The sequence below is a fragment of the Trichechus manatus genome, unplaced genomic scaffold (assembly GCF_000243295.1).
Source record: "Trichechus manatus latirostris isolate Lorelei unplaced genomic scaffold, TriManLat1.0 scaffold00131, whole genome shotgun sequence".
Lineage (NCBI taxonomy): Eukaryota > Metazoa > Chordata > Mammalia > Sirenia > Trichechidae > Trichechus > Trichechus manatus.
In genome coordinates this window covers 7,906,261-7,927,828 of record NW_004444067.1, presented here as the reverse complement: position 1 = coordinate 7,927,828, position 21,568 = coordinate 7,906,261, and the positions used below count along the sequence as shown (strand labels likewise).

The window sequence follows — 21,568 nt, the reverse complement described above, 5'->3', positions numbered from 1 at the left end:
GGACTTGTAGCCTACTGGACTGTGAGAGAATAAACTTCTCTTTGTTAAAGCCATCCACTTGTGGTATTTCTGTTATAGCAGCACTAGATGACTAAGACAGAATTTGGTACTCGGAGTAGGGTGCTGCTCTAACAGATACCTAAAATGTGGAAGTGGTTTTGAAACTGTGAATGGATAGAGGAGCAGCAGAGAAGCAGCAGCAGCAGAATCGGGAGACCAGCACAGGATGGCACTGGAGCCGACCCACGGAGCTAGAGAGCTGAATGCCTGTGCACCGGAGGCTTTCTGGTGGAGGAGGATGCCTCTGGGCACTTATCAGTGGAGCTAGGCTTGCCGACTCACGGAGCAAGAGAGCTGAGTGCCTGTTTGCAGGAGGCTTCCTGCAGAGTTGGGTGCCTCTGGGCACTTATCAGGGGAGCTACAGAGCTTTGGAACACTTGCCCCAGCAGGGCAGATGTTGGCATGAGGCCCGAGGAGCCGAGAGGCCAAAGAACCAGGAAACCGAAGCTGAAGAGACAAGGGACACAAGAAGCCAAGCTGTCTCAGTCTCAGAATGTATGGCCAGGACCTCTGGGGTTTCAAAGAGTGGAGCCATGGCCTCTGGTGTTTCTAACAGTGGAGTTATCACTCCAATGGACTAGGAGAACAGTGTGCCTAAAGCCAAGGGAGGAAAGTTGCCATCCCAGTGGGCCTGGAAGGCAGATCTGAAGCCCAGGGTCGAGGGGCCTCCACTCAGAATCTGGAGAGTGTGGCCAATACCTAGAGTCTGGAGGGCAGGGCCATTGTCTAAGTTATCTCAGAAAATACAGGATTATTTTGCAAAGCCCTGAGGGCTAATGTAATGTGTTCTGCTAACTTGCTTGCTGTTATGCCTTCTTTCCTTTCATTTTCTCCCATTTGTAATGGAAATGTCTAGCTTGTGCCTACCTGTTGCACCATTGTACCTTTGGAAGCCAATAACTTGTATTCTAGATTTCACAGATGAAGAGGAGTTTTTAGATTTTGGACTTAGAGTTATTTCAGACTTTTGCTATGATATGATGGGGTGAATATGTTTTACAAGTGGCAAGGACATGAATTTGGGGGAGGCCAAAGGGTGGGGTGTCATGGATTGAAGTGTGTCCCCCAAAAGTATCTGTCAACTTGGCTGGGTCAGGATTCCCAGTATTCTATGATTGTGTACCATTTTGTAATCTGATGTGATTTCCTTATGTATTGTAAACTCTATCACTATGATGTAATAAGATAGATTAGCAGCAGTTATACTGATGAGGTCTACAAGATTAGATAGTGTCTTAAGCGAATCTCTTTTGAGATATAAAAGAAGTGAGCAGAGACACATGGGAACCTCATACAACCAAGAAAGCAGTGCCAGGAGCAGATTGCATCCTTTGGAACTGAGGCTCCTATGCAGAGAAGCTCCCAGACCAAGGGAAGACTGATGACACGGAACTTCCTCCAGAGACAACAGAGAAAGTGTTCCCTTCGAGCTGACGCCCTGAATTTGGACTTGTAGTCTACTGGACTGTGAAAGAATAAACTCTTTGTCAAAGCCATCCACTTGTGGTATTTCTGTTATAGCAGCACTAAATGACCTAAGACACTTTCAAAACTATCTTCTAGGCTACTCTAACTGTACCTTCTAAAGTCACATCTGAAACCCAGTCTTGGTGTAATGGCGTCTATCCAAAAATGCCTTTGATAGATAAATATTAGGCCTAATTTCTCCAGTTTGAATTTTATGAATGGACTTCATCATTTTTTCATTTGGAGCATAATTTTATAATATGAAGTTTTTTTGCTTTCTTTCTTTTTAAATATTGCCTCGTTATCTTTATTCTTAGGAAACACATGCTTAAGTATTTAGGAGTAAAGGCCATGATGTATACAATTTAACCTAAAATGTTTAAAAAAATAAATCATATTCCAAATGAAAAAGCAAACGGGGCAAAGTATTAACAATAAGTGAATGTGGGTAAACGGATATAGGTATTCTTATACCTTTTCTGTATATTTTAAATTATTTCCAAAGACATCCAAACTTTCATTTTTCTCTAAAACACAGAGAGTTATTATTTTGTTTGGGAGAATACTATCTTTCATATCATCCTGACTCTAAGCTTCTGCAAAGAAGTAAATAGACATGATGTGTATTTAATAACTATCTCAGCACTCATTCTAGATCTATACCTATGTATATATATGTATCTATGAACATACATATTAGGGACACAAAAGACTAGTATTGGGAAGGAAGTAGAAATAGCTAAGAAAATGGTGAGTTCTCCATAAATGAATTCCATATCTATTGAGCACCTGATTAAGAACCCTGGGGATATAAACTGAGTAATTCTCTTCAGAAGCTGAGCATATAAATAGTAAGACAAAGAGAACACAAAAGAAATTTAATTAATGATATGAGACATGAGAGTAAGTTATTATAGAGGAAAAATTGTATAAAAGATCAGAGATAAGAGATACGAAAATCCACTGTAACAGATTAAAACAAAAAAAGGTTTGATCTAGAAAGAGTTCATCAAGGAAACTAGTTAGGAACTGAAATACAGTATGAAACGTGGACATTTAATGATATTAGAAAAAGCTGTTGGAATTAATTGCATAGATTCAGTATAGCATTTGACATATGATTTCCCAGGTGAATGAGTAAAAAGTGCAACCAAGAAAACCAGGTTCAAGATATAAAAGCAGAATGGCAATTATATATCACTGAGAATTAGAACAGAATTTCTCATCAAAAACCCTAAAGGCCAGATAGCAATGGAACATTTTTAAAGTACTGAAAACAGTCAACTGGGAATTCTATATTCAGTGAAAATATTCCTCAAAAATGAAGGCTAAATAAAGACATTCTAAAATGAGGGAAAACTATTGTAATTTTTCTATTTTATTTATTCTGCTTATATCTTTACTACTTCTGCCTATCTACATTCTTGGGATTTATTTTGCTGTTCTTTTTTCAGTCCCTTAAAATGGATACTTACTTTGTAAGTTTCAATTTTTATTCTTTTCTTATGTAAGTACTTAAGGCTATAATTTTCGTCTACATAATGTTTTAGCTACTTTATACAAGTCTTGATATGTATTATTATAATTCAGTAAAAAAGAATTTGTTAATTTTCTTTTATAATTCATTCTTTGTCCAATGAGTTACTTTTTGTTAAAAAGTATAATTCTTAATTTCGATATATGTGGGAATTTTTCTACTTATCTTTTTGTTATTCATGTTTAACCTAACTGTATTGTGATCAAAGAATATAATCTGTATGATTCGAATCCTTAAAGATACCCATTTAATCAAGTTTTATCAATTTTTATACTTTGAGGCTATATATACATATTTAGAATTGTTATATCTTCCTGGTTCATTGAATATTATTATAAAATGACCCTATTTATCTCTAGTAAGGTTTTTTGTCTTAAATTTTATTTTGTCTGAGATTAATATAGCTATGCTAGCTTTCTTTGTTAACTTTAAAATTATGCAAATTTGGATAAAAAGAGAACCAAAAAAGATATGTAATTCAAAGACCAGAGAGAAGGAACAATAAAAAGAAAGAGGGACACATCTATTTGTGAGAAAGCAGGGAATGTATAAAATGAGAGTTGAGGGGAGACTGGTAAGTAGGTGTGATGTGGTCCCTTATGGAGCTACCACTGATGAGAGTTCCCAGCCTCCAATATTTCTGGTATCTTTAAGAGAAAACTTTTCAGCCAACATATACAAAGTGTTGCTTTCTCACTGACTAGTTGGGTTGTAACATTTTCCTTCTAACTCACCTGAAAACAGATCTCTTCTCACATCTCCTTTCCCCAGCCAAGGCTCTTTCCCTTGCTCCAATAAGGAAACCACATCTGGCTTAGAAATGGAAAGACCTGCTTATAGAAAATGAAATGAATTCAAAATAGTCCTTGAATCCTCAGAAAAGAGGGGCCATTAAAAAAGTCAGACATAAGTATGAAAGATGTCTACTTAGATTAGATGAAGCTATAATCCTCATCTTAAAAACTCATAAAAAAACCATACCATCCTTGGGAAAATTCAGCCAGCTAACATTCACAACAACCAGCCTAAAAGGAAAATTCTGACTTGGGGAAGATTAGAGGTAATACTTACCCAGTGAGACCAGGTGGCCATAGTTCTCCAACATTACACATCTGTACAAATCCCTCTGAGCAGGCTGAAGCCATTCCCACTCCTCCTGGGAGAAGTCTATGGCCACATCTCTGAATGTCACTGACCCCTGAAATGACATACAGATATCTCCACAATAGCACCCATGTCACCAAAAGGCCCTGATCAAGGAATGAAATGAGTCCCACTGCAGAGGGAGGATAGCAAGTATAAGTAGTGGCAGTGGGAGATTTCTGAATTCTGAGTAATGCTGGTCAAATAATCACTGTATATAGCTAAAAGCCTAGTTGTTTTTGTTTTGTTATATAACTAGAGAAAAGGAGAAAAAATATATGTGATTTATCCTGAGATAATTTACAATTTTGTAAGAAAGAATAAATTATGCACAAGAACAACATGGACTTCTAGCTTTGATTGTAAAAAGTCTTAACATGTTATAACACTTCATGGAGAGTGAAGACTATTCTTTTGTATTTAATATGCAGTATATGTTTTCTTTAATGCCAGCCTATTTTAATGTGATTTGGTCAGAATTTCTTCATGGTAACAACAGGATGGAGCAGATAGCAGCAGCACCTTTCCAATGGGACATACACTCTAGAGTTTGTCACAATTGTCCCCAGTCCTAAGGAAATAGCTGTGAAACTTTGTGGCATTTTTAGTGATATCACAGAATAAGGAGAAAAAACAGCAAAGTGAAAGGACCTCCTAAGGAGAGAACATAATACTTCCCAGGGTGGAATCTAAAGGGCTTTCCCTCAGGGTTAGGAGAAACAATAAATAAACAGGCCCCATCTTTTCAACCTGGGTTTACCCACCTGATTTATAAGACATGAAAAAGAACTTAAGAGATCCCAAACCAGTAATAGACCGGGTGTATGGCAGAGTTATTTTTACAATTTTAGAATTTAAAAAAGCAATCAAAGATCATTGACTGATAATGAAGCTGTTGCCTAAACTGAACAGTCAGATCTACAGCAGAGGTGGACATTGGACTCCCCAGCAAAACTCAAGAGTCTCTGGAATTGGAGACAAGTATGACAAAAGGTAGGATAGAGAGGTGGAGCTAAAGACAGAACTAATTTGGAATGATTGATCCTCTTATCCTGGCCCAGTGAGGAATGGTGGCCAGCCAGGCATTTAGCTCCAAGCAAACAAAATAATAGTGCTCTTTGCTAAAGAAATTTAATGTCATATCTGAAAACCTCTATGAATTCAGAGATTTTGTTTTGCTCACTGCTGCACCCCAAGACCTAAGATAGGTCAGTGGTTCTCGCATTTTATCATACATTGAAATCACTTGGAGGAACTGTTAAAACACAGACTGCTAGGCCACATCCCCAGAGACTGATTCAGAAGGTCTGGGGTAGGGCTCAAAAATATGCATTTATAATAAATTCTGAGGTGATGCTGATACTGCTGGTTCAGGGATCACACATTGGGAATCACTGGTACAAGTGCTCAATAAAAGTAGATAATAAAAACCTGTTGAATAAACGACTGAAGTGTAGTTAGTGTGAGTGACATAAAGTAAAGCAGTCCTCATTCCAATATTGGGGAAAAAGAGGAGACAGCATGCCATGTCAGAAGCCCACCCATGTCTGGACAGCGTTCCGTCAGGCTCCTGTGTACAAGCACCTGAAAAGAAGAAACGGGGCAGAGTGCTGGGGTTGTGTCAGGCAAGAAGTTTCAGGAGAAAGAAAGTATATATCCAAAGTCTTGAAAAATAAGGCGTCACTTCAGAAAGAAGAGGAAACACCAGCTTACCTGAAACATGGCTCGCAGAAGTGACCGAGGAGAACAGCAAAATCTAAAATGGCACAGCTGGCAGGGAGAGAAAGGAAACATGAGCGAGCAGGTCATCTTGGCCGTGCACGAGGCACTGTGTTCCCCCTCACTGGAGATTCTCGTTACAGACACCCCCACCACACACAGAGTCGGGGAGCCAGAACGGCCCGGGGCGCCAGGTGGGGCATCGCGCCAGACTCCGGCCATTCCGTTCTTGCCACGGCGCGGGCTCTGCGGAGCGTAAACCAGGCCAGCGCTCCCAGTACCTCCGCATTTAGTCGCGGTCACAGGACGCCGCGGTTCCTCCTTACTCTTGGCACAGGATTTCCGGACTCGGAACAGAGTCACTGGCCCAGATCCCCGAAGTGCTCCACGGCACAGGCCGGGCCCACAGGCCTGTCACCGCCGGCCGAGAGCGCAGGGCGCGGAGAGAGCTTTCATTACCTGACTCGGGCCCAAACCAGGCCAGACTCTCGGCTCCGCAGCCCAAGGACCCCACCGCCGGCGTCGCGAGGACTGCGCCTTCGGGAGCTCAGGGACCGGATTCGGAACCAGACCGCCCAGGAGAGCTGCTGGAGTAGGCCACCCGCCCCCAGACAACTACAACTCCCAGAAGGACGCGCGACCGTTCTTGTTTGGGCCGAAAGTCCCACAGTCAGAAAACCACAACTCCCAGGCCGCCTCAAGACTGCGCCGACTGTGCCTGGAGACAATGGCCGTCAGCCTAGGACAACTACAATTCTCATAAAGACAGGCGGTCACTGCACTTGGGACTAACGATTCCATTCACAGACAACTACAAATCCAAAACATCCTGCCGCCACGCCAACATCGCCTGAAGACAACGGCCTCTGGCCTCAGACACCTACAGTTCGCAGAGGCCACCGCGGCCTCCTAGCTGGAAACGGAGGGCTCCACCCTCAGAAAACTACGACTCCCAGAATGCATCGGTGCCGCGCCGACAGCTCCCGGAGACGAAGGTCGCTGGCCTAGGACAACTACAATTCCCAGAAGGTATCGCGGCCTCCGATCTAAGGACGAAGGGCCCCACACTCGGAAAACTACAACTTCCAGAATGACTCGGGACCGCGCCGACTGCGACTGGAGACGTGCCCGGCAGCCGGCGACAACTACCGTTCCCAGAAGCCACAGCAACTTCCGCGCATGGAACATAGGGCTCCGCCCTCAGACAAATACAACTCCCAGAAAGCGCTGCCGTCTTCCCCTGGCGACGAAGGGCTCCACCCTCAGAAAAACCACGACTTCCAGGACGCCCCGGGGTCGCGCCCACTGCACCTCGGGACACTAACTGCCCGCATCAGACAACTACGGTTTCCAAAACTCACCGCAGCCTCCACGCTAGAAAGTACGGCTCCACCTTGAAAACTACAACTCCCAGAAAGCCCTGGGGCCGCGCCCACTGCGACTGCAGACAATGGGCTCAAGCCTCAGACTACAATTCCCTGAATCCACCGCAGCCTCCATTCTTATGATGCAGGGCGCCACTCTCAGATAACTACAATTCCCAGAACTCCTAGCGGGTCCTCTCAAAGGGCGTCGAGGCAACAGCAGTTGGTATTAGACACCTACAGTTCCGAGAACTAACGTAGCATTAGCACCTTGAGACAAAAATCTCAGTCCTGAGGCAACTACAATAACCAGAATCCCCTCCTCGCTCCCTCAGCGCCTCGAAACAAGGACCTCGGAGAACTACAGTTCCCCTAATCCCTCGCAGCCCTGTGAGCGGCCAAGATTCCACCCCGGTGCCGGAAGAGGAACGCTTCTCTTACGTGAACCCTGATGCCTGAGCAACTCGACAATAGTCAAAGGACGCGGCCTCTGGGATGGCTTCGTTTGCTATTGTGTGCTGGAGAAGCTGCCCCCTTAATCTCTTCCGGGTCTGTTACCCGCCCTAAAGCCCTCCAGAAGGAGGAATCTGAATTACCTTCCCTTCCAGCGTTGTGCCTGGCATATCCAGGGCACATAGGGGAAGATCTAGAGAACAAACCAGAAACGTCCATGTCTTCGAAGAGCTCAGAGTCCGAATGCGATAGAAAGGGAGAGGAATTATTGTACGGTAAAACCTGGAAAAGCCGGAACCTGTCAGAGAAAGGCAGAAACTTGTCAGAGAAGGAAAACTCAAAATATTTTCCACTAAAACCAGCGATATAGAAAGTGTTAAGACAGCACCATATCAAAGGTGGAAATCTTGTGGGATCAGAAAAAAAGGCAGTCCCATTGAGTTCCGGCTCTCGCAGGTTTCACTGTATATAAAAACATGAAGATTTAGTAGTTGGCCAACTGAATCAGGGAATATTGTTCCAAGCGGAGAGAACTGTTTATGAAAAAGACTTAGAGGCAAGGAATAAAAAGGTCCAATAAAAAAGATGAGAGGGGAAAAAAAATGGCTTGGTGAAAAGAGGGCAAAGGAGAGGTGGTGTGAAATAAATGAGGCTGAAGTAAGCAAGGCTTCATGAAGGAACTTGGATGTGACTCAATGAGCAAGGGGAAGACACTGAAGAGTTTTAAAAAGTGTGACAGTCATTTGCATTGTAGTGTGTAGTGTTAAGGGTGAATTGAAAGGAAGGACTTAAGCCAAGAAGGCCAGTGACAGCGTTAGTTCTGTATTCGCCAGACTATGATTTGAACTACTGCAGAGGAAATGGAGAAAATTTTATTCAAGAAACAATTTAGAACCTGATGATGATATGGTAGATAAGAGGGAAAGAAGAATTAGGTTCTTGCTTGAATGAAATATTTCCAGTTCACTCCTTAGAGCTTCTTTAATGCTATGTCAACACTCTCATAACTTCAACTTCCAATTATACCACAGATGACTTGCCCAAATCTCTTGACTAACCATTTCATTAAGATAACAAGGGAAAATAAGGATAGTTAGGAAAGAAGAAAATGAATTTGTTTTGGGACATGTTGAGACTGATATGTGTTCTTAACTAACTTTGAATCATCTCTCACCTGGAATCTTGCCATAACTATACCACATCCATTTCCCCAAATCTTTTCTTCACACACAAGTTAGCCTGATGTTTATGAAAGCTATTCTGATCATGTCATTTCTCTGCTTCGTATTATTTGATGGATCTTGAATGCTCTTATATAAAGGCAAAATTTCTTAATGTGCTCCACAAGATTGCATCATCTCACCCCTATCTTCAAATTTTTCTTATATTACACTCCTCACTGACTATGCTAACCTTGTTTCCCCAAATGCCATTTTTTGTGGGTCTCATGCTGTCAAAAATTCCACTGGGCCTTTGGAGTACCTTGAATAGTCAAACGAGACGATGAGGATCTGAGTAATGCAACGAGATAAGCCACTGATGCCAGCAAAGGTGATAACTGGATGTGAGGAGACTGTAGAATGGATAAGAGAGAAAACAAGTGCAGCAGGAACAGCGTAGTTTGCCCTACTAACCTTCCTTTTTCAGGTTTCCCCTCAGAAAGAGGCCACCAGACTCCTAGAGGAGCAGCTCCCCAAATGTAGTACGGAAAAGTGGATGTAAGGATTGGAAGACACAGACTGTGGTAGACAAGGAGCTGCATCACACAGATCCCTCTTCAAAGGACTGACTGCCCAGCTGTAGGGAGAGTGGTCAGAAGACAACCTCCAGCTGTCAGCTTTTTCAGAGTCGGCCTCAGCAGAGAATTGCTTCACCTGAGGTTCCTCCCTTCTCGTAGCAGCCTGCTGCTAGTGACTGAGTGGTGCAGGGTTATAAAGGCCTGACCACTCTGGCCTGATAATGAGACACCTGATGAGCTATACTCACTCCAGAGCTCATGATAGCTTGGCCAAGGTTTTGTCAACCTACAACACTGACTTTTTCCTCTGCTCAACTGTTTCCTATTTATTATCCCATCATCTCACAGGTGCTGATCTGTAATAAACATCTTGCACCCTGTCTTAGTTATCTAGTGCTGCTATAACAGAAATACCATAAGTGGATGCCTTTAAGAAACAAATTTATTTTCTCACAGTTTAGGAGGCCAGAAGTCCAAATTTCAGGGTACCGACTCTAGGGAAACGCTTTCACTTTTGTTGTCTCTGGATGAAGGTCCTTGTTTCTTCCGAGCTTCTGCTCCTGGGCCATCTTCATGTGGCTTGGCATCTCTCTTCCCCCATCTCTGGTCTGCTCGCTTGTTTAATCTCTTTAATATCTCAAGAGATTGACTCAAAATACACCCTACACTAATCCTGCCCCGTTAACATAACAAAGACAACCCATTACAAAATAGGATCATAACCACAGGCATAGAGATAAGGATTTACAACATACATTTTTGGAGGACCATAATTCAATCTATAACACCCAAAACTTCATCTCATATTGCTTCCACAGAACCCAACCTGTGACTATGCCTGTTTCTGTATTGGTTAAGAATATTTTGATTGTAAGGAACACAATTTAAACCAGCTGAAGCAAAAATGGGAATTTATTAGGATATTTGGGGTATCCCAGAAGAATTCAACAATCAAGGCATGAAGAGGGCAAAGATGAATCTAGAAATCAAGACAGTTCCCTGACTCTGCTTCCATGATGGTTTCCTTCTTCTCTTATTGCAGACCACGTTTCTGCACGTGGTAGAAAACACAGCAACAGGCAGCTAAATTATATACACAGATAAGTTGTCCTAGCTTTCAAGAAACTTTCGAAAAGAAAGTATAACACATGCAATGACTGTATTATCAGAGTGAGAAATATATGTACAGGTTCATGTAGGTTGAATAGGCATTTCTAGGAAGAACAAATCATTCCAGTTGCAGTAGATATTCAAAAGCATAAGAAATTGTAGGAATCTCAAGGAACTGTAAGTAGGTCAATGGGGACAGAAAATATTGTGTAGGAGGAAAGATAAGGAATTCAGAAATGATGAAGAGATAGGCATGGGTTTGCATAAAAGTCCTTGCATGCCATAACAAGATTACACTTAAGTCCACAATGAGCCACACAATATTTCAACAGGAGAGTGTGTAATCAGAATTGAATTTCAAAATAATCATTACGTACAGGTGTGGAAAAATGGACAATGGAAGAACGAAGGCACAAAAAAATACGCAAGCAGCTGCAAGTGTCATGGATTAGTTCATCTGCACTTAAGCCAGTTCTAGGAGTTGGACATCTGAAAGCTTGTTGGTACCATATTTGTAGACTAACAAGCCCGCTGAAATTGACAATCTAGGTTCATACTGCTAGAATAATAAAAAAAAAAAAAACTGTGGTCTCGAAGTATAGATTACAAATACCTATTGATCTACATTCTATTTAATAAAGGTACTGTTAGATAAATGTGGCATTCTTTGGGTTCATTTCATCTCAGAGTTCTATAAGTGATCTTCTTGAAACCAAAAGATCAGGAACACATGGATCCATACACACATAACTGTGTCAGAAAATACCAAGAGCACACACAGAAAAGATGAACAAAAGGCATCCCTGGGACAGATCTCAAAATTCACAAAGTGAACCTCAAAAAACCCATTACTTAGTAAAAGGAATACAATGTAAACTGACCCGTTCAGAACGGTGCACATCTTCAGGTAAGTGGAAGAACCTAGATGATGAGCCACAGTTGGCCTCATTAAGTACTCTATCTCAATATAACTTCACAAAATCATAACAAACTATGGTCTAATATTAACACTGGTTTTCCAACGTTTCAGGAACCATGTAACGGATAAAGTCCTAATATAAACAAATACATATAAAACTTCTAAAACTTAACCACAACAAGACAACCCAATCAAAAAGTGGGCAAAGGACTTGACAGTTCTCTAGAGAGGATATTCAAATGGCCAACAAGCACATGGAAAGATGCTCAACATCATTAGCTGTTTACCAAAAAAAAACAAAAAAACAAAACATTGCTGTAGAGTTGATTCCAACTCATATCCATTAGGGAGATGCAAATCAAAATCAGAATGAGGTTATCACCTCAGGGGGGAAAAACGTGTTTGCGAGGCTGTGAAGAAACTGGAACCCTCATCCATCGCTGGTGGGAATGTAAAATGGTGCAGCCACTATGGAAAACAGTTTTGTGGTTCCTCAAACACTTGAATGTAGAATTGCCATATGACTCAGCAATCCCAACACTCATTATACACCCAGAAGTAAAAGCAGGAACACAAAACAGAAACCTGTACACCAATGATCATTGCAGAACTTTTCACAATAACCAAAAGGTGGGAAAAAACAAAATGTCCACCAACAGATGCATGGATAAACAAAATGTAGTATATATATACACAATGGCATATTATGCAGCTGTAAAGACAAATGACATTCTGGTGCATACCACAACATGGATGAACCTTGAAAACATGTTGAGCAAGATGTCAGTCACAAAAGGACAAACACCATATCATCTATGTGAAAAAAAAGCAAATATACACAAACCAATGATTATTAATAGTTACCAGGGGTGGGAGGGAGGAGGAAAGGAGTTTTTGTTTGGGGAGCATTGAGTTTATCTTAATGGTGGTGCAATGTTTTGAATGAGGATAGTGATAATGGTGGCACAAGAAAAATGTAATCAATGTCATTGATTTGTAAATGTGGAAGTTGTATTCACAGATGTTTGGTGTGTATATTTTCACTGCAATAAAAAAAGAAAAAACTGGCTTTCTTCTTGATGTGGAGTTTGTCATAGGAATCAATGAAGAGAAAGGTGGGGACGTTTTTGTGGTTTACCAAGGTAATTTCAATAAATAACATTAAGAATCTCTATTTGCAGAATCAGAGCACTGTCATGACTTTAGAATGGAGAGGCTACCAGTGGGTTCAACAGGATTTATCTGGCTCCTCAAATCAGCTCAGATCATTCTATTAGAATTCTTTGTCAACATCGGCCCTCTCTTATGACCAACACCTGCCTGGAAAAACAACAGTTTGCTCTTCGGTATTTAATCTATAGGTTAATGCCAAAGTTCCATTATCCAGGAACATTATCCAGTTCATTATCCATGAAGGAAGTAATAGGTTTAACTGCTTAATAGTTAATGGAATAATGTAGAATCGGAGTGAAGATTAGAAAAATTTTAAACATAGATTCCTGAGCTTTATCCAAGATTGAATCAATCTCTGGGCCTAAGGAAGAGATTCATGATGGAAGGAAAAACTGGGAAAAAATTAAAAACACAAACTAGGACAAAGAATATTGCCCTGTAACTATCTGGTCGTTCACAATGTTCTGGTTCCCCCATCTGGTAAAATGAGTTTCAGATATTAGGGAGAAAAACAGGAAAATCATAATTTGGAGTATAAATAAAAAATTGAATCCTTCAAACACTACCATGTGGATAAACAGGATTATTTGGCTATAAAACCCTGGTATGTTGGTTCAGAAAATTACTCTCAATTAAAATACCAACCTCTCAACAATGTTGCAGAATTGAAGGAAAAAATACTGACAGAATCAAAGGTGCAACACACTATACTTATATAACAATTTGTGCACTAGAGGAAAAGCTTGATTTTTCTGGGTTGAAAATCAAGCTTCATGTTGAACTCTTCTGAATTTCATCACCATACAAAAAATACTTTTGACTTTGTCAAGAAACATTATAAAGCAAATGCTAAAAAATTTTAACAAGAAACGGTTCATGTATTTTCAACGAGAAGCATACTTACATTTGCAGGAAGGCAAAATAGGCTTCCTTGACTATGTCAAAAATATATTTCTCGCCACAAAATTCTCTGTTTTACAGTTTTCTGAACAGTGACTCTTAAGTGGGTTTCTCCAAATAATTTTCACTTACAAAATATCTTATGAAACACTAAGAACATAATAGCCGCACACAGTATCCATGATATTTCATCACACTAAATTAACATACAGTTGTACTTGGGCTACACAATATTTGATATACATACTTGAATGAAGGTGTCTCACTTTAAAAGAGAAAAAGATGTTGCACAGCACTATTTACTATCATTTACTTTATCATCTTTTGCTTATTCTGTATCATGTACAAGTATTGATATTCTGTGGTTCTTGCCTTTGCGTGCTTATTAAGTGTTTTATATAAACAGTTTCTTAGACTCTGAGACTATGTAAGACTTTGTATAGTTTTGGCTTCTATTACTGAAGAGAAAGGTCAGTAACAGCAATAAAAAAAATAGAAAAACAAAAAAACCTGTTGCCGTTGAGCTGATCTGACTCATGGTAACCACATGTGTGTCAAAGAAGATCTGTGTTACACAAAATTTTAAATGGCTGACTTTTTAAGAAGTAGATTGCAAAACCTTTCTTCCAAGGAGCCTCTCAGTGAACTCAAATCTCCAAACTTTGGGTTAGCAGCCAAGTGTGTTAACCATTTGTACCACCCAGAGACTCCAATAATAAAAACAGACCCGTTATATGTGCCATAAAACGATAAGGAAAAAAGGATGTGGTATTTATAGACTACTTATTTAGCAACGTTGTTATTGTTATTAGGTGCCGTCGAGTTGATTTCAACTCATAGTGACCCCATGTCACAGAGAACTGCCCCCATAAGCTTTTTTCTATGCTGTAATCTTTACAGGAGCAGATTGCCAGGTCTTTCTCCCAAAGAGATGCTGGGCAGGTCCAAACCACCAATCTTTTGGTTAGCAGCCAAATGCCTAATCAATGTGCCACCAGGGCTCCTTTATTTAGCAATAAGCCCTGTTATATCAACTACCATTCTTATAGCATTGTTAAAATAGATAAATCAGTGGCACAAAGTGTGTCTTGACAGACATCAGAGGCACTACAAAGCAACTGCTCCCAATTACATTATCATACGCAATTCCAAAATATGAAACATATTATGTGACACAGGAACATAAGCCATAAATATCACTAAGAAATTTCTTATTCAGATATTTCAATGACTCAGTTTATTCATATATTTTATTAGCTTCATACTTCAGAGTGGACACCTGTTAACTATTTAGAATTGGGTATTTTTGGTACTCATGTCAATAAAAAGTATATGGCTTCCCTTATAGCATTCTCTCTAGAACATGTTTTCAATGTCTTTAAATTGATAGGTTTCTCCACAATATGAATTCCCCAATATGCAATATAGCTGGTTTACTTGCTGAAGATAGTCCCATATTTAGTATTTTCATATAATCTCATTCCTGAGGGCATTTTCTGGTGTACAATGAACTGTAATCTCTTCAAGATGTTGCCTCACTTGCTGCATTTATGAGGTATCCCCTCACTCAAAGCACTAGAATTTATATCTGTGGAAATATTTCCAACAGCTAATAAGATTTGACCTCTGAAAGGTTTACTGCTATTTACAGGATTCACAGGATTTCTCTTCACGGTGAAATTTTCCATTGTGTGAGCTTTGACTATGGTTTGAAAGGTTTTTGAAATTCAGTGCATTCATAAGCTCATTCTACTGAGTTCTAACACTTAAGTATGTTTAGCTGCTGAAACCTACATAGCCTTATTTATAGAGCTGCTACCCTAAAGGAGTTCTCTGACATACAACATGGTGTGACTAGTATCTGAAACTTTTACCATAACTGCACTTTCTGCAGTACAATGAAGTATGATCTCAGTCAAAGGCTCATATTGGTTACATTTTTTTCTAGCATGTCTTTTTTGTGTGAGTTCTCTGATGATTAATGAGCTGTGATTTTTGAGAGAAGGCTTTTGGGCATTCACTGCATTGATAAGGTTTCTCTCCTGTATGAATTCTCTGATGATTAACAAGCTGTGACTTCTGAGAGAATGCCTTTTTACATACACTGCACCCATAGGGTTTCTCACCTGTATGGGTCCTCTGATGTGGTATGAGGTGTGACTTACGAGAAAAGGCTTTGCCACATTCATGGCATTCAAAAGGTTTCTCTCCTGTATGTATTCTCTGATGATTAATGAGACTTGATTTCTCCCTGAAGGCTTTTTTACACTCACTGCATTCATAGGGTTTTTCTCCTGTATGAGTTCTCTGATGTCTAACTAGCTCTGATTTCTCAAAGAAAGCTTTCCTACAAAAACTGCATTCATAGGGTTTCTCACCTGTGTGAATTCGCTGGTGAGTATTGAGCTGTGACTTCTGGGAGAAAGATTTTTCACAGTCACTGCATTCATAGGGTTTTTCTCCTGTGTGAGTTCTCTGATGAGTGGCAAGACTTGACTTCTCACCAAAGGCTTTTCCACATTCACTACATTCATAGGGTTTCTCTCCTGTATGAGTCCTCTGATGAGATATGAGATGTGACTTCTGACAAAAGGCCTTCCCACATTCACTGCATACATAAGGTTTTTCTCCTGTATGAATTCTCTGATGATTCGTGAGACTTAGTTTTTCACTGAAAGCTTTGCCACATTCACTGCATTCATAAGGTTTTTCTCCTGTATGAGTTCTCTGGTGTCTAACAAGCTGAGATTTCCTGCTGAAAGCTTTCCCACATTTACTGCATATAAAGGGTTTCTCCCCTGTGTGTGTCATCTGATGTGATATGAGATGTGACTTCTGAGAGAAAGCTTTCCCACATTGAATGCATCCATGGGGTTTCTCTCCTGTATGGGTTCTCTGATGATTAATAAGACTTGACCTTTCTCTAAATGCTTTCCTACATTCACTGCATTCATAGGGTTTCTCTCCAGTATGAATTGTCTGATGTCTAATGAGCTCTGACTTCTCAAAGAAGGCTTTTCTACAATCACTACATCCATAGGGTTTCGTTCCTGTGTGAGTCCTGTGATGTGTAATGAGTTGTGACTTCCTGCTGAAAGCTTTCCCACATTCCCTGCATTCAAAAGGTTTCTCTCCTGTATGAATCCTTTGGTGATTAATGAGATTTGACTTTTCACTGAAGGCTCTACCACATTCACTGCATTCATAGGGTTTTTCTCCAGTGTGTGTCCTCCAATGTGATATGAGATGTGACTTTCGAGAGAAGGCTTTTCCACATTCACCACATTCATAGGGTTTCTCTCCTGAATGTGTCCTCTGATGGGATGTGAGCTGTGATTTCTGGGAGAAAGCTTTCCCACATTGGCTACAATCATAGGGTTTCTCTCCTGTATGAGTTCTGTGATGTGTAATAAACTGTGACTTCTGCGGAAAGGTTTTGCCGCATTTACCACAGCCATAGGCTAGTTCTCTTATATGCCTGCTCTGATGTTTAATGAGACTTGATTTCTTGCTGAAGCGTTTCCTACATTCACAGCATTCAAAGAGTTTCTCCCCTAAACGAGTTCTGTGATATATGACAATCTGTGACTTCTTGTAGCTAATTCTGTCATATTTATCATATTCATAGTATTTTAACCAAGTGTCAGTTTCTTCAGGCTTGGTATGGAGAAATAATTTATCAAATACATTAAAGTCATTTGGTTCCATTTTTTCGCAGTCAGCTTTTGGAATAAGTAAATCTACATGATGTTTTAAAATTATTCCATCTAAGTCACTTTCACTGTGTGATTTCCTTACAGGAACAAAGTTCATGCTCAGATCGAATTTTTTCCCAAATGCATCACATCCATGAACTCTTTTCACATTTTTAAGCTTGTCTTGGTTATCCTGATGCCACAGCATGTGACCATCTACTTGCCAGACTTCTTCTACAAAGAAAACAAAAAATCTGTGAATCTTTCTATGCTTGTGAATAAAAAACAAGAAATGCTATGCTGAGGGTCAGACTACTTTCTAAACTTAGTTTTTCAGTCTGAAAGAAATGCCAAGTAAAATGCCTATTCTCTAGATAATAAAAACTAAATGCTGAAAACAGGTAACTGACAGTAGATTAAATACCCTTTGGTTGTTGACAAATATCTTTGTTAAATGGGGAAAGAATGTTAAAAATACCTAAGAGCAATAAAGACAAAGAAAGTTGGAAGAAGCATTGATTCAATGTTCTGAGGGATTAATTCACTCACTCAGTACCCACTGAGTGCCTACTATGTTCCAGGCAGTGAGTGAGTGTGGTATGATGGATTGCTTTTGTGTGGCCTTTCTAACCATGGTCTTGTAACTCCCACCTAAATGATTGGGTAGGACTGTACAAATAGGGTAATTGTGGCCCACCAATGGGATTGGTCAATTCTGCCATCCCACTGGGCTTGAAATGAACCACCCTAGAGGCAGGAAAGACAGGATCCTACCACTACCAAGGAAGAGCAGCCAGGAGCAGAGAGCGTGCCCTTTGGATTCAGGATCCATGTGTTCAGAAGCTCCTGGAACCAGGAGAGAGAGAGAGCTGTAACCCAGAAGACAGCGAGCAGTGGTAGGAGAGACCAGCAGGAGATGGCACAGTGGGCTTCCCGGACCACAGGCTGAGAACGCTGAGTGCCTGGGGTGCCTCTGGGGACTTACTGGCAGGGACTAAAAGAGCTTTGTAACACTTGCCTGAGCAGGGCAGAAGCTGAGGGCCACAGAGAGGTATGCTTGAGAGCATAGCTGAAAAAAGGCTGTCCTGGTGGAAGAACTGTATCCTTGAGTGTTCCTGAATCTGAACTGTAATCTGTTACTTTCCTAATAAACACCATAACTGTATTGTCTGTGAGTTCTGTGTGGCCACTACAACAAAGTACCGAATGCAGCAGAGTACAGAGTGCCACGGGAGGGATGGTTGGTGTGAGAATTGGTAAACATGGCAGAGAGAGGAGGAATCTGATCTGCACTTCATAGGAATCAGCCTTGGGCTGTTGATCTTGATTCTCCTTCCCCCTTGTGAAGTTAGAGGAGGTCAGACACCACCCCTACACGTTTTTACAGTGAGGCACTGAAGACACATAAGAACAAGCCATAAGCCCTGCCATTATGAAACTTACATCCTAATAGAAAAGATAAATAATAAACAGATCATATTAAAGAACACAATTGTACAATATGGTAAGTACTAAGAAGAAAATGAACAGATTTGATAAATAAGCTACAGTCATTTCAAGCTTGAAGGATTAGAAATATTTCGTGTACTTTTACCCGTTCTCACATTTTCTGAAAGTTTTATTTAAACTTGCCATACATATCTTCAACACAATTATCAAGAAACCAAACTCATGCAACATATTTTCATAACACATTATCTTTCATCTAAACTGTTTGGGTACAGAACTTTTAAAATCTATGTGTGCTTTCACTAAAAATATTCCAAGACATAAGAACCCATTCTTAAAATGTTCTGACAGTTCAACTGTCACTTATTATATAGTTCTACTTCCATTATCTTTATAACATAACCACTTACGTTATTATTTTAAGTGTTCTTTAAAAGCCTTGTGTTTTAATAACAATCTATGCTATGAAGTTTTGTTGTGAAGTCATAGACTTGTGTGAAAGAGAATCAATAATGTGGAAGTTTTTTAAGGATTTAAATGTCAGTCGAGGGCAGTAAGTTTGGGGAAAACTCACAACTCATGGTTGGCAATATATGATATTTTGAAGGTAAAATCAACAAGATCTGCTGATGGATTTGATGTGCGGGAAATAAGGTAAAGGAAAGAATCAAAAAATGATTGCTAGCTTTGGTGTTTCAGCAATTCAGCAGATTATGGTGTTAATTATTGAGTTGGGGAAGACTGAGGGAGAAAAACATTTGGAAATTAAAATCAAGACTCCATTATAAATATAATTTGAGACGTATATGAAGAATTTGAAAAAAATGGTTTTAGGGAATGTGAGAGTAGGAAAAAGAGCATTTATAAATTAAACTTACGATTTTACGTTACTTTCAATACCACACTACTAAACAAAGTACATATTTGAAAATTTCATCTACATTTCCAAAATTTTGTTTAATCTTTTACCATTAGGAAAATAGGAGTGCTTTATAGTGGGTCATTTTTGGTATAAATCAAATCCTTTCAACTCTCTCCACTGCTTTCTCTGCTGTGGTCTATTGCACCACATCATCTCAATGAAATATTCTTCTAACTGGTTTTCCTGTTTCAGTTAAATCCTCCACTCAGTAGACAAACTGAACTTTTAAAGATGTAAATCAAATAATTTTACTTTTATTTAAAAGTATCTGAATAAATCCAAACTCCTTTCTATTGCCTACAATTTGATATATGATCTAGTTCTTTCGATCTCTCCTGGAACACTAATGTCTAGCCACATGAGCTTCCTTTTTGTTCCTTAAAATCATGAAGCCTTTTCTTGACTTCAGGCCTTCATATCTGCCATTCCTGTTGGGAAGCTTTCCCCTAAGTCTTCATATAGCTTGCTCACTGCACATTCTTTGTCTAGGGCTGGCTTCCTCATTTTACTCTGTATCAAATCTCCTAATTAATAGCATCTTAACGTGATCTGGATTTTATCTTGGTTATTTGCTAACTTGCTCATTTTGTTAACCTTCCACTAGGAAGGAAGAACTATAAGGGCATGACTATATCTCTAATGTTCACTTCTGTAACCATAGCAACCAGCACAGTGTCTGAAAAATAGAAAAACAAAAATTTAATTTTCTCTGAATTGCAAGAGCAGTCTGTGCAGTTTGTGTCAACGGCTAGCCTGAGATTGCTCTCTTCAGAAATGCCTGCTGGCAACGCTGGCCCTTGGCTGGTGTCTGGAAACTTGATTTTGGAAATGTTCCCACCATTCCTTAGCTGATAAGGCTTGCTCACTGTGTCTAGTACGTTTACGCAGACAATATGATCTATGCTGAACATCTGCTTTCCTTCTGGGAGTCTGGGCTTTTGGTATGTGCTAGGCAGAATGTGCCTATGACCATCCCCTAATAAAAAATCTTGGGAGCCAAGTGACTAGTGGGCTTCTCAGAGCAGAAACATCACACACATGTTGCTGGACTTTTTTGCTGGGGGAAAGAATACGCTCTATGGGACCCTCACAGGAGGAAACAAGCATAAGGAAGCCTGCACATGGATTCCTCCAGCTCTGCCTTGTCTTTACCCTTACGATCCCTACTACATCACTGTCATACATTTTAGCTGTGAGTACAACTATATGCTGAGTTTTGTGAGTCTTTCCAGTGAATCTCTGAACATGGGTGTGGTCTTGGGGACCCCCAATGCAGCCCGTTTGCATAATTCTGACAGCTAAGTTTGCACTGCCTTGCAATAAAACATATGCTCAATGTTTAAATACTTAATCTTCTCAACTAAGTTCTATGATTTGGGAAGGTATTTTCTAGACCTCTTACTTTAAAATCCTTTTTAGTAGTCATGAAAGCAGTGAGCCTCCTATGTGGGGCACATAAAAATCACCAGAAAAGGTTTATCAAATTAAAAATACCAGTCCCACTATACCAAACATAAAAACTACACATATACCATTTCTACTGAAGCACTTTCTGGTAACAGATCCATAATGCCTGTAGTTGGGGGAAAAATCCTGTTAATCTGCTGCACATCCTGGCTAAAGCCATCTGTATTAAAACAATGCTTGTGAAGAGATATTTACTGAATGTATAATATATATTCCATAACTGAAAATATTAAATTATAAGCCCTCATGTCTATATATGTAAACAAGTCTCAAGACCCAACCAACTAAAAAGTATTACATATACTGTGATCAGGTCTGGGACAAGACTTCAGAAAAAGGTGAGAAAAGTTTAGCTTGGAGTATTCAAGGAACCTTCCATAACTATGAAAGCAGTGAAAACTGGGTGCATGCAGAAAGGATTAAGAGTTTCTAGATAAGAAAAGTACAGTATA

At 40.0% G+C, this 21,568-nt stretch overlaps 1 protein-coding gene across 1 annotated transcript in view; it reads right to left on the bottom strand.

Annotated features, from left to right (window-relative positions):
* Positions 1 to 21,568, bottom strand: part of LOC101348966 (uncharacterized) — a 41,329-nt gene that overhangs the window by 5,195 nt on the left and 14,566 nt on the right. The window contains exons 6-12 of the mRNA XM_023739308.1: positions 15,530 to 17,512; positions 9,226 to 9,316; positions 7,950 to 8,041; positions 6,860 to 7,071; positions 5,921 to 6,337; positions 4,136 to 4,262; positions 3,799 to 3,897 (exon numbers count right to left, since the gene is read on the bottom strand). Of these exons, the coding sequence (XP_023595076.1) occupies positions 3,799 to 3,897; positions 4,136 to 4,262; positions 5,921 to 6,337; positions 6,860 to 7,071; positions 7,950 to 8,041; positions 9,226 to 9,316; positions 15,530 to 17,512 (3,021 nt within the window). The remainder of the gene's footprint in view (positions 1 to 3,798; positions 3,898 to 4,135; positions 4,263 to 5,920; positions 6,338 to 6,859; positions 7,072 to 7,949; positions 8,042 to 9,225; positions 9,317 to 15,529; positions 17,513 to 21,568) is intronic.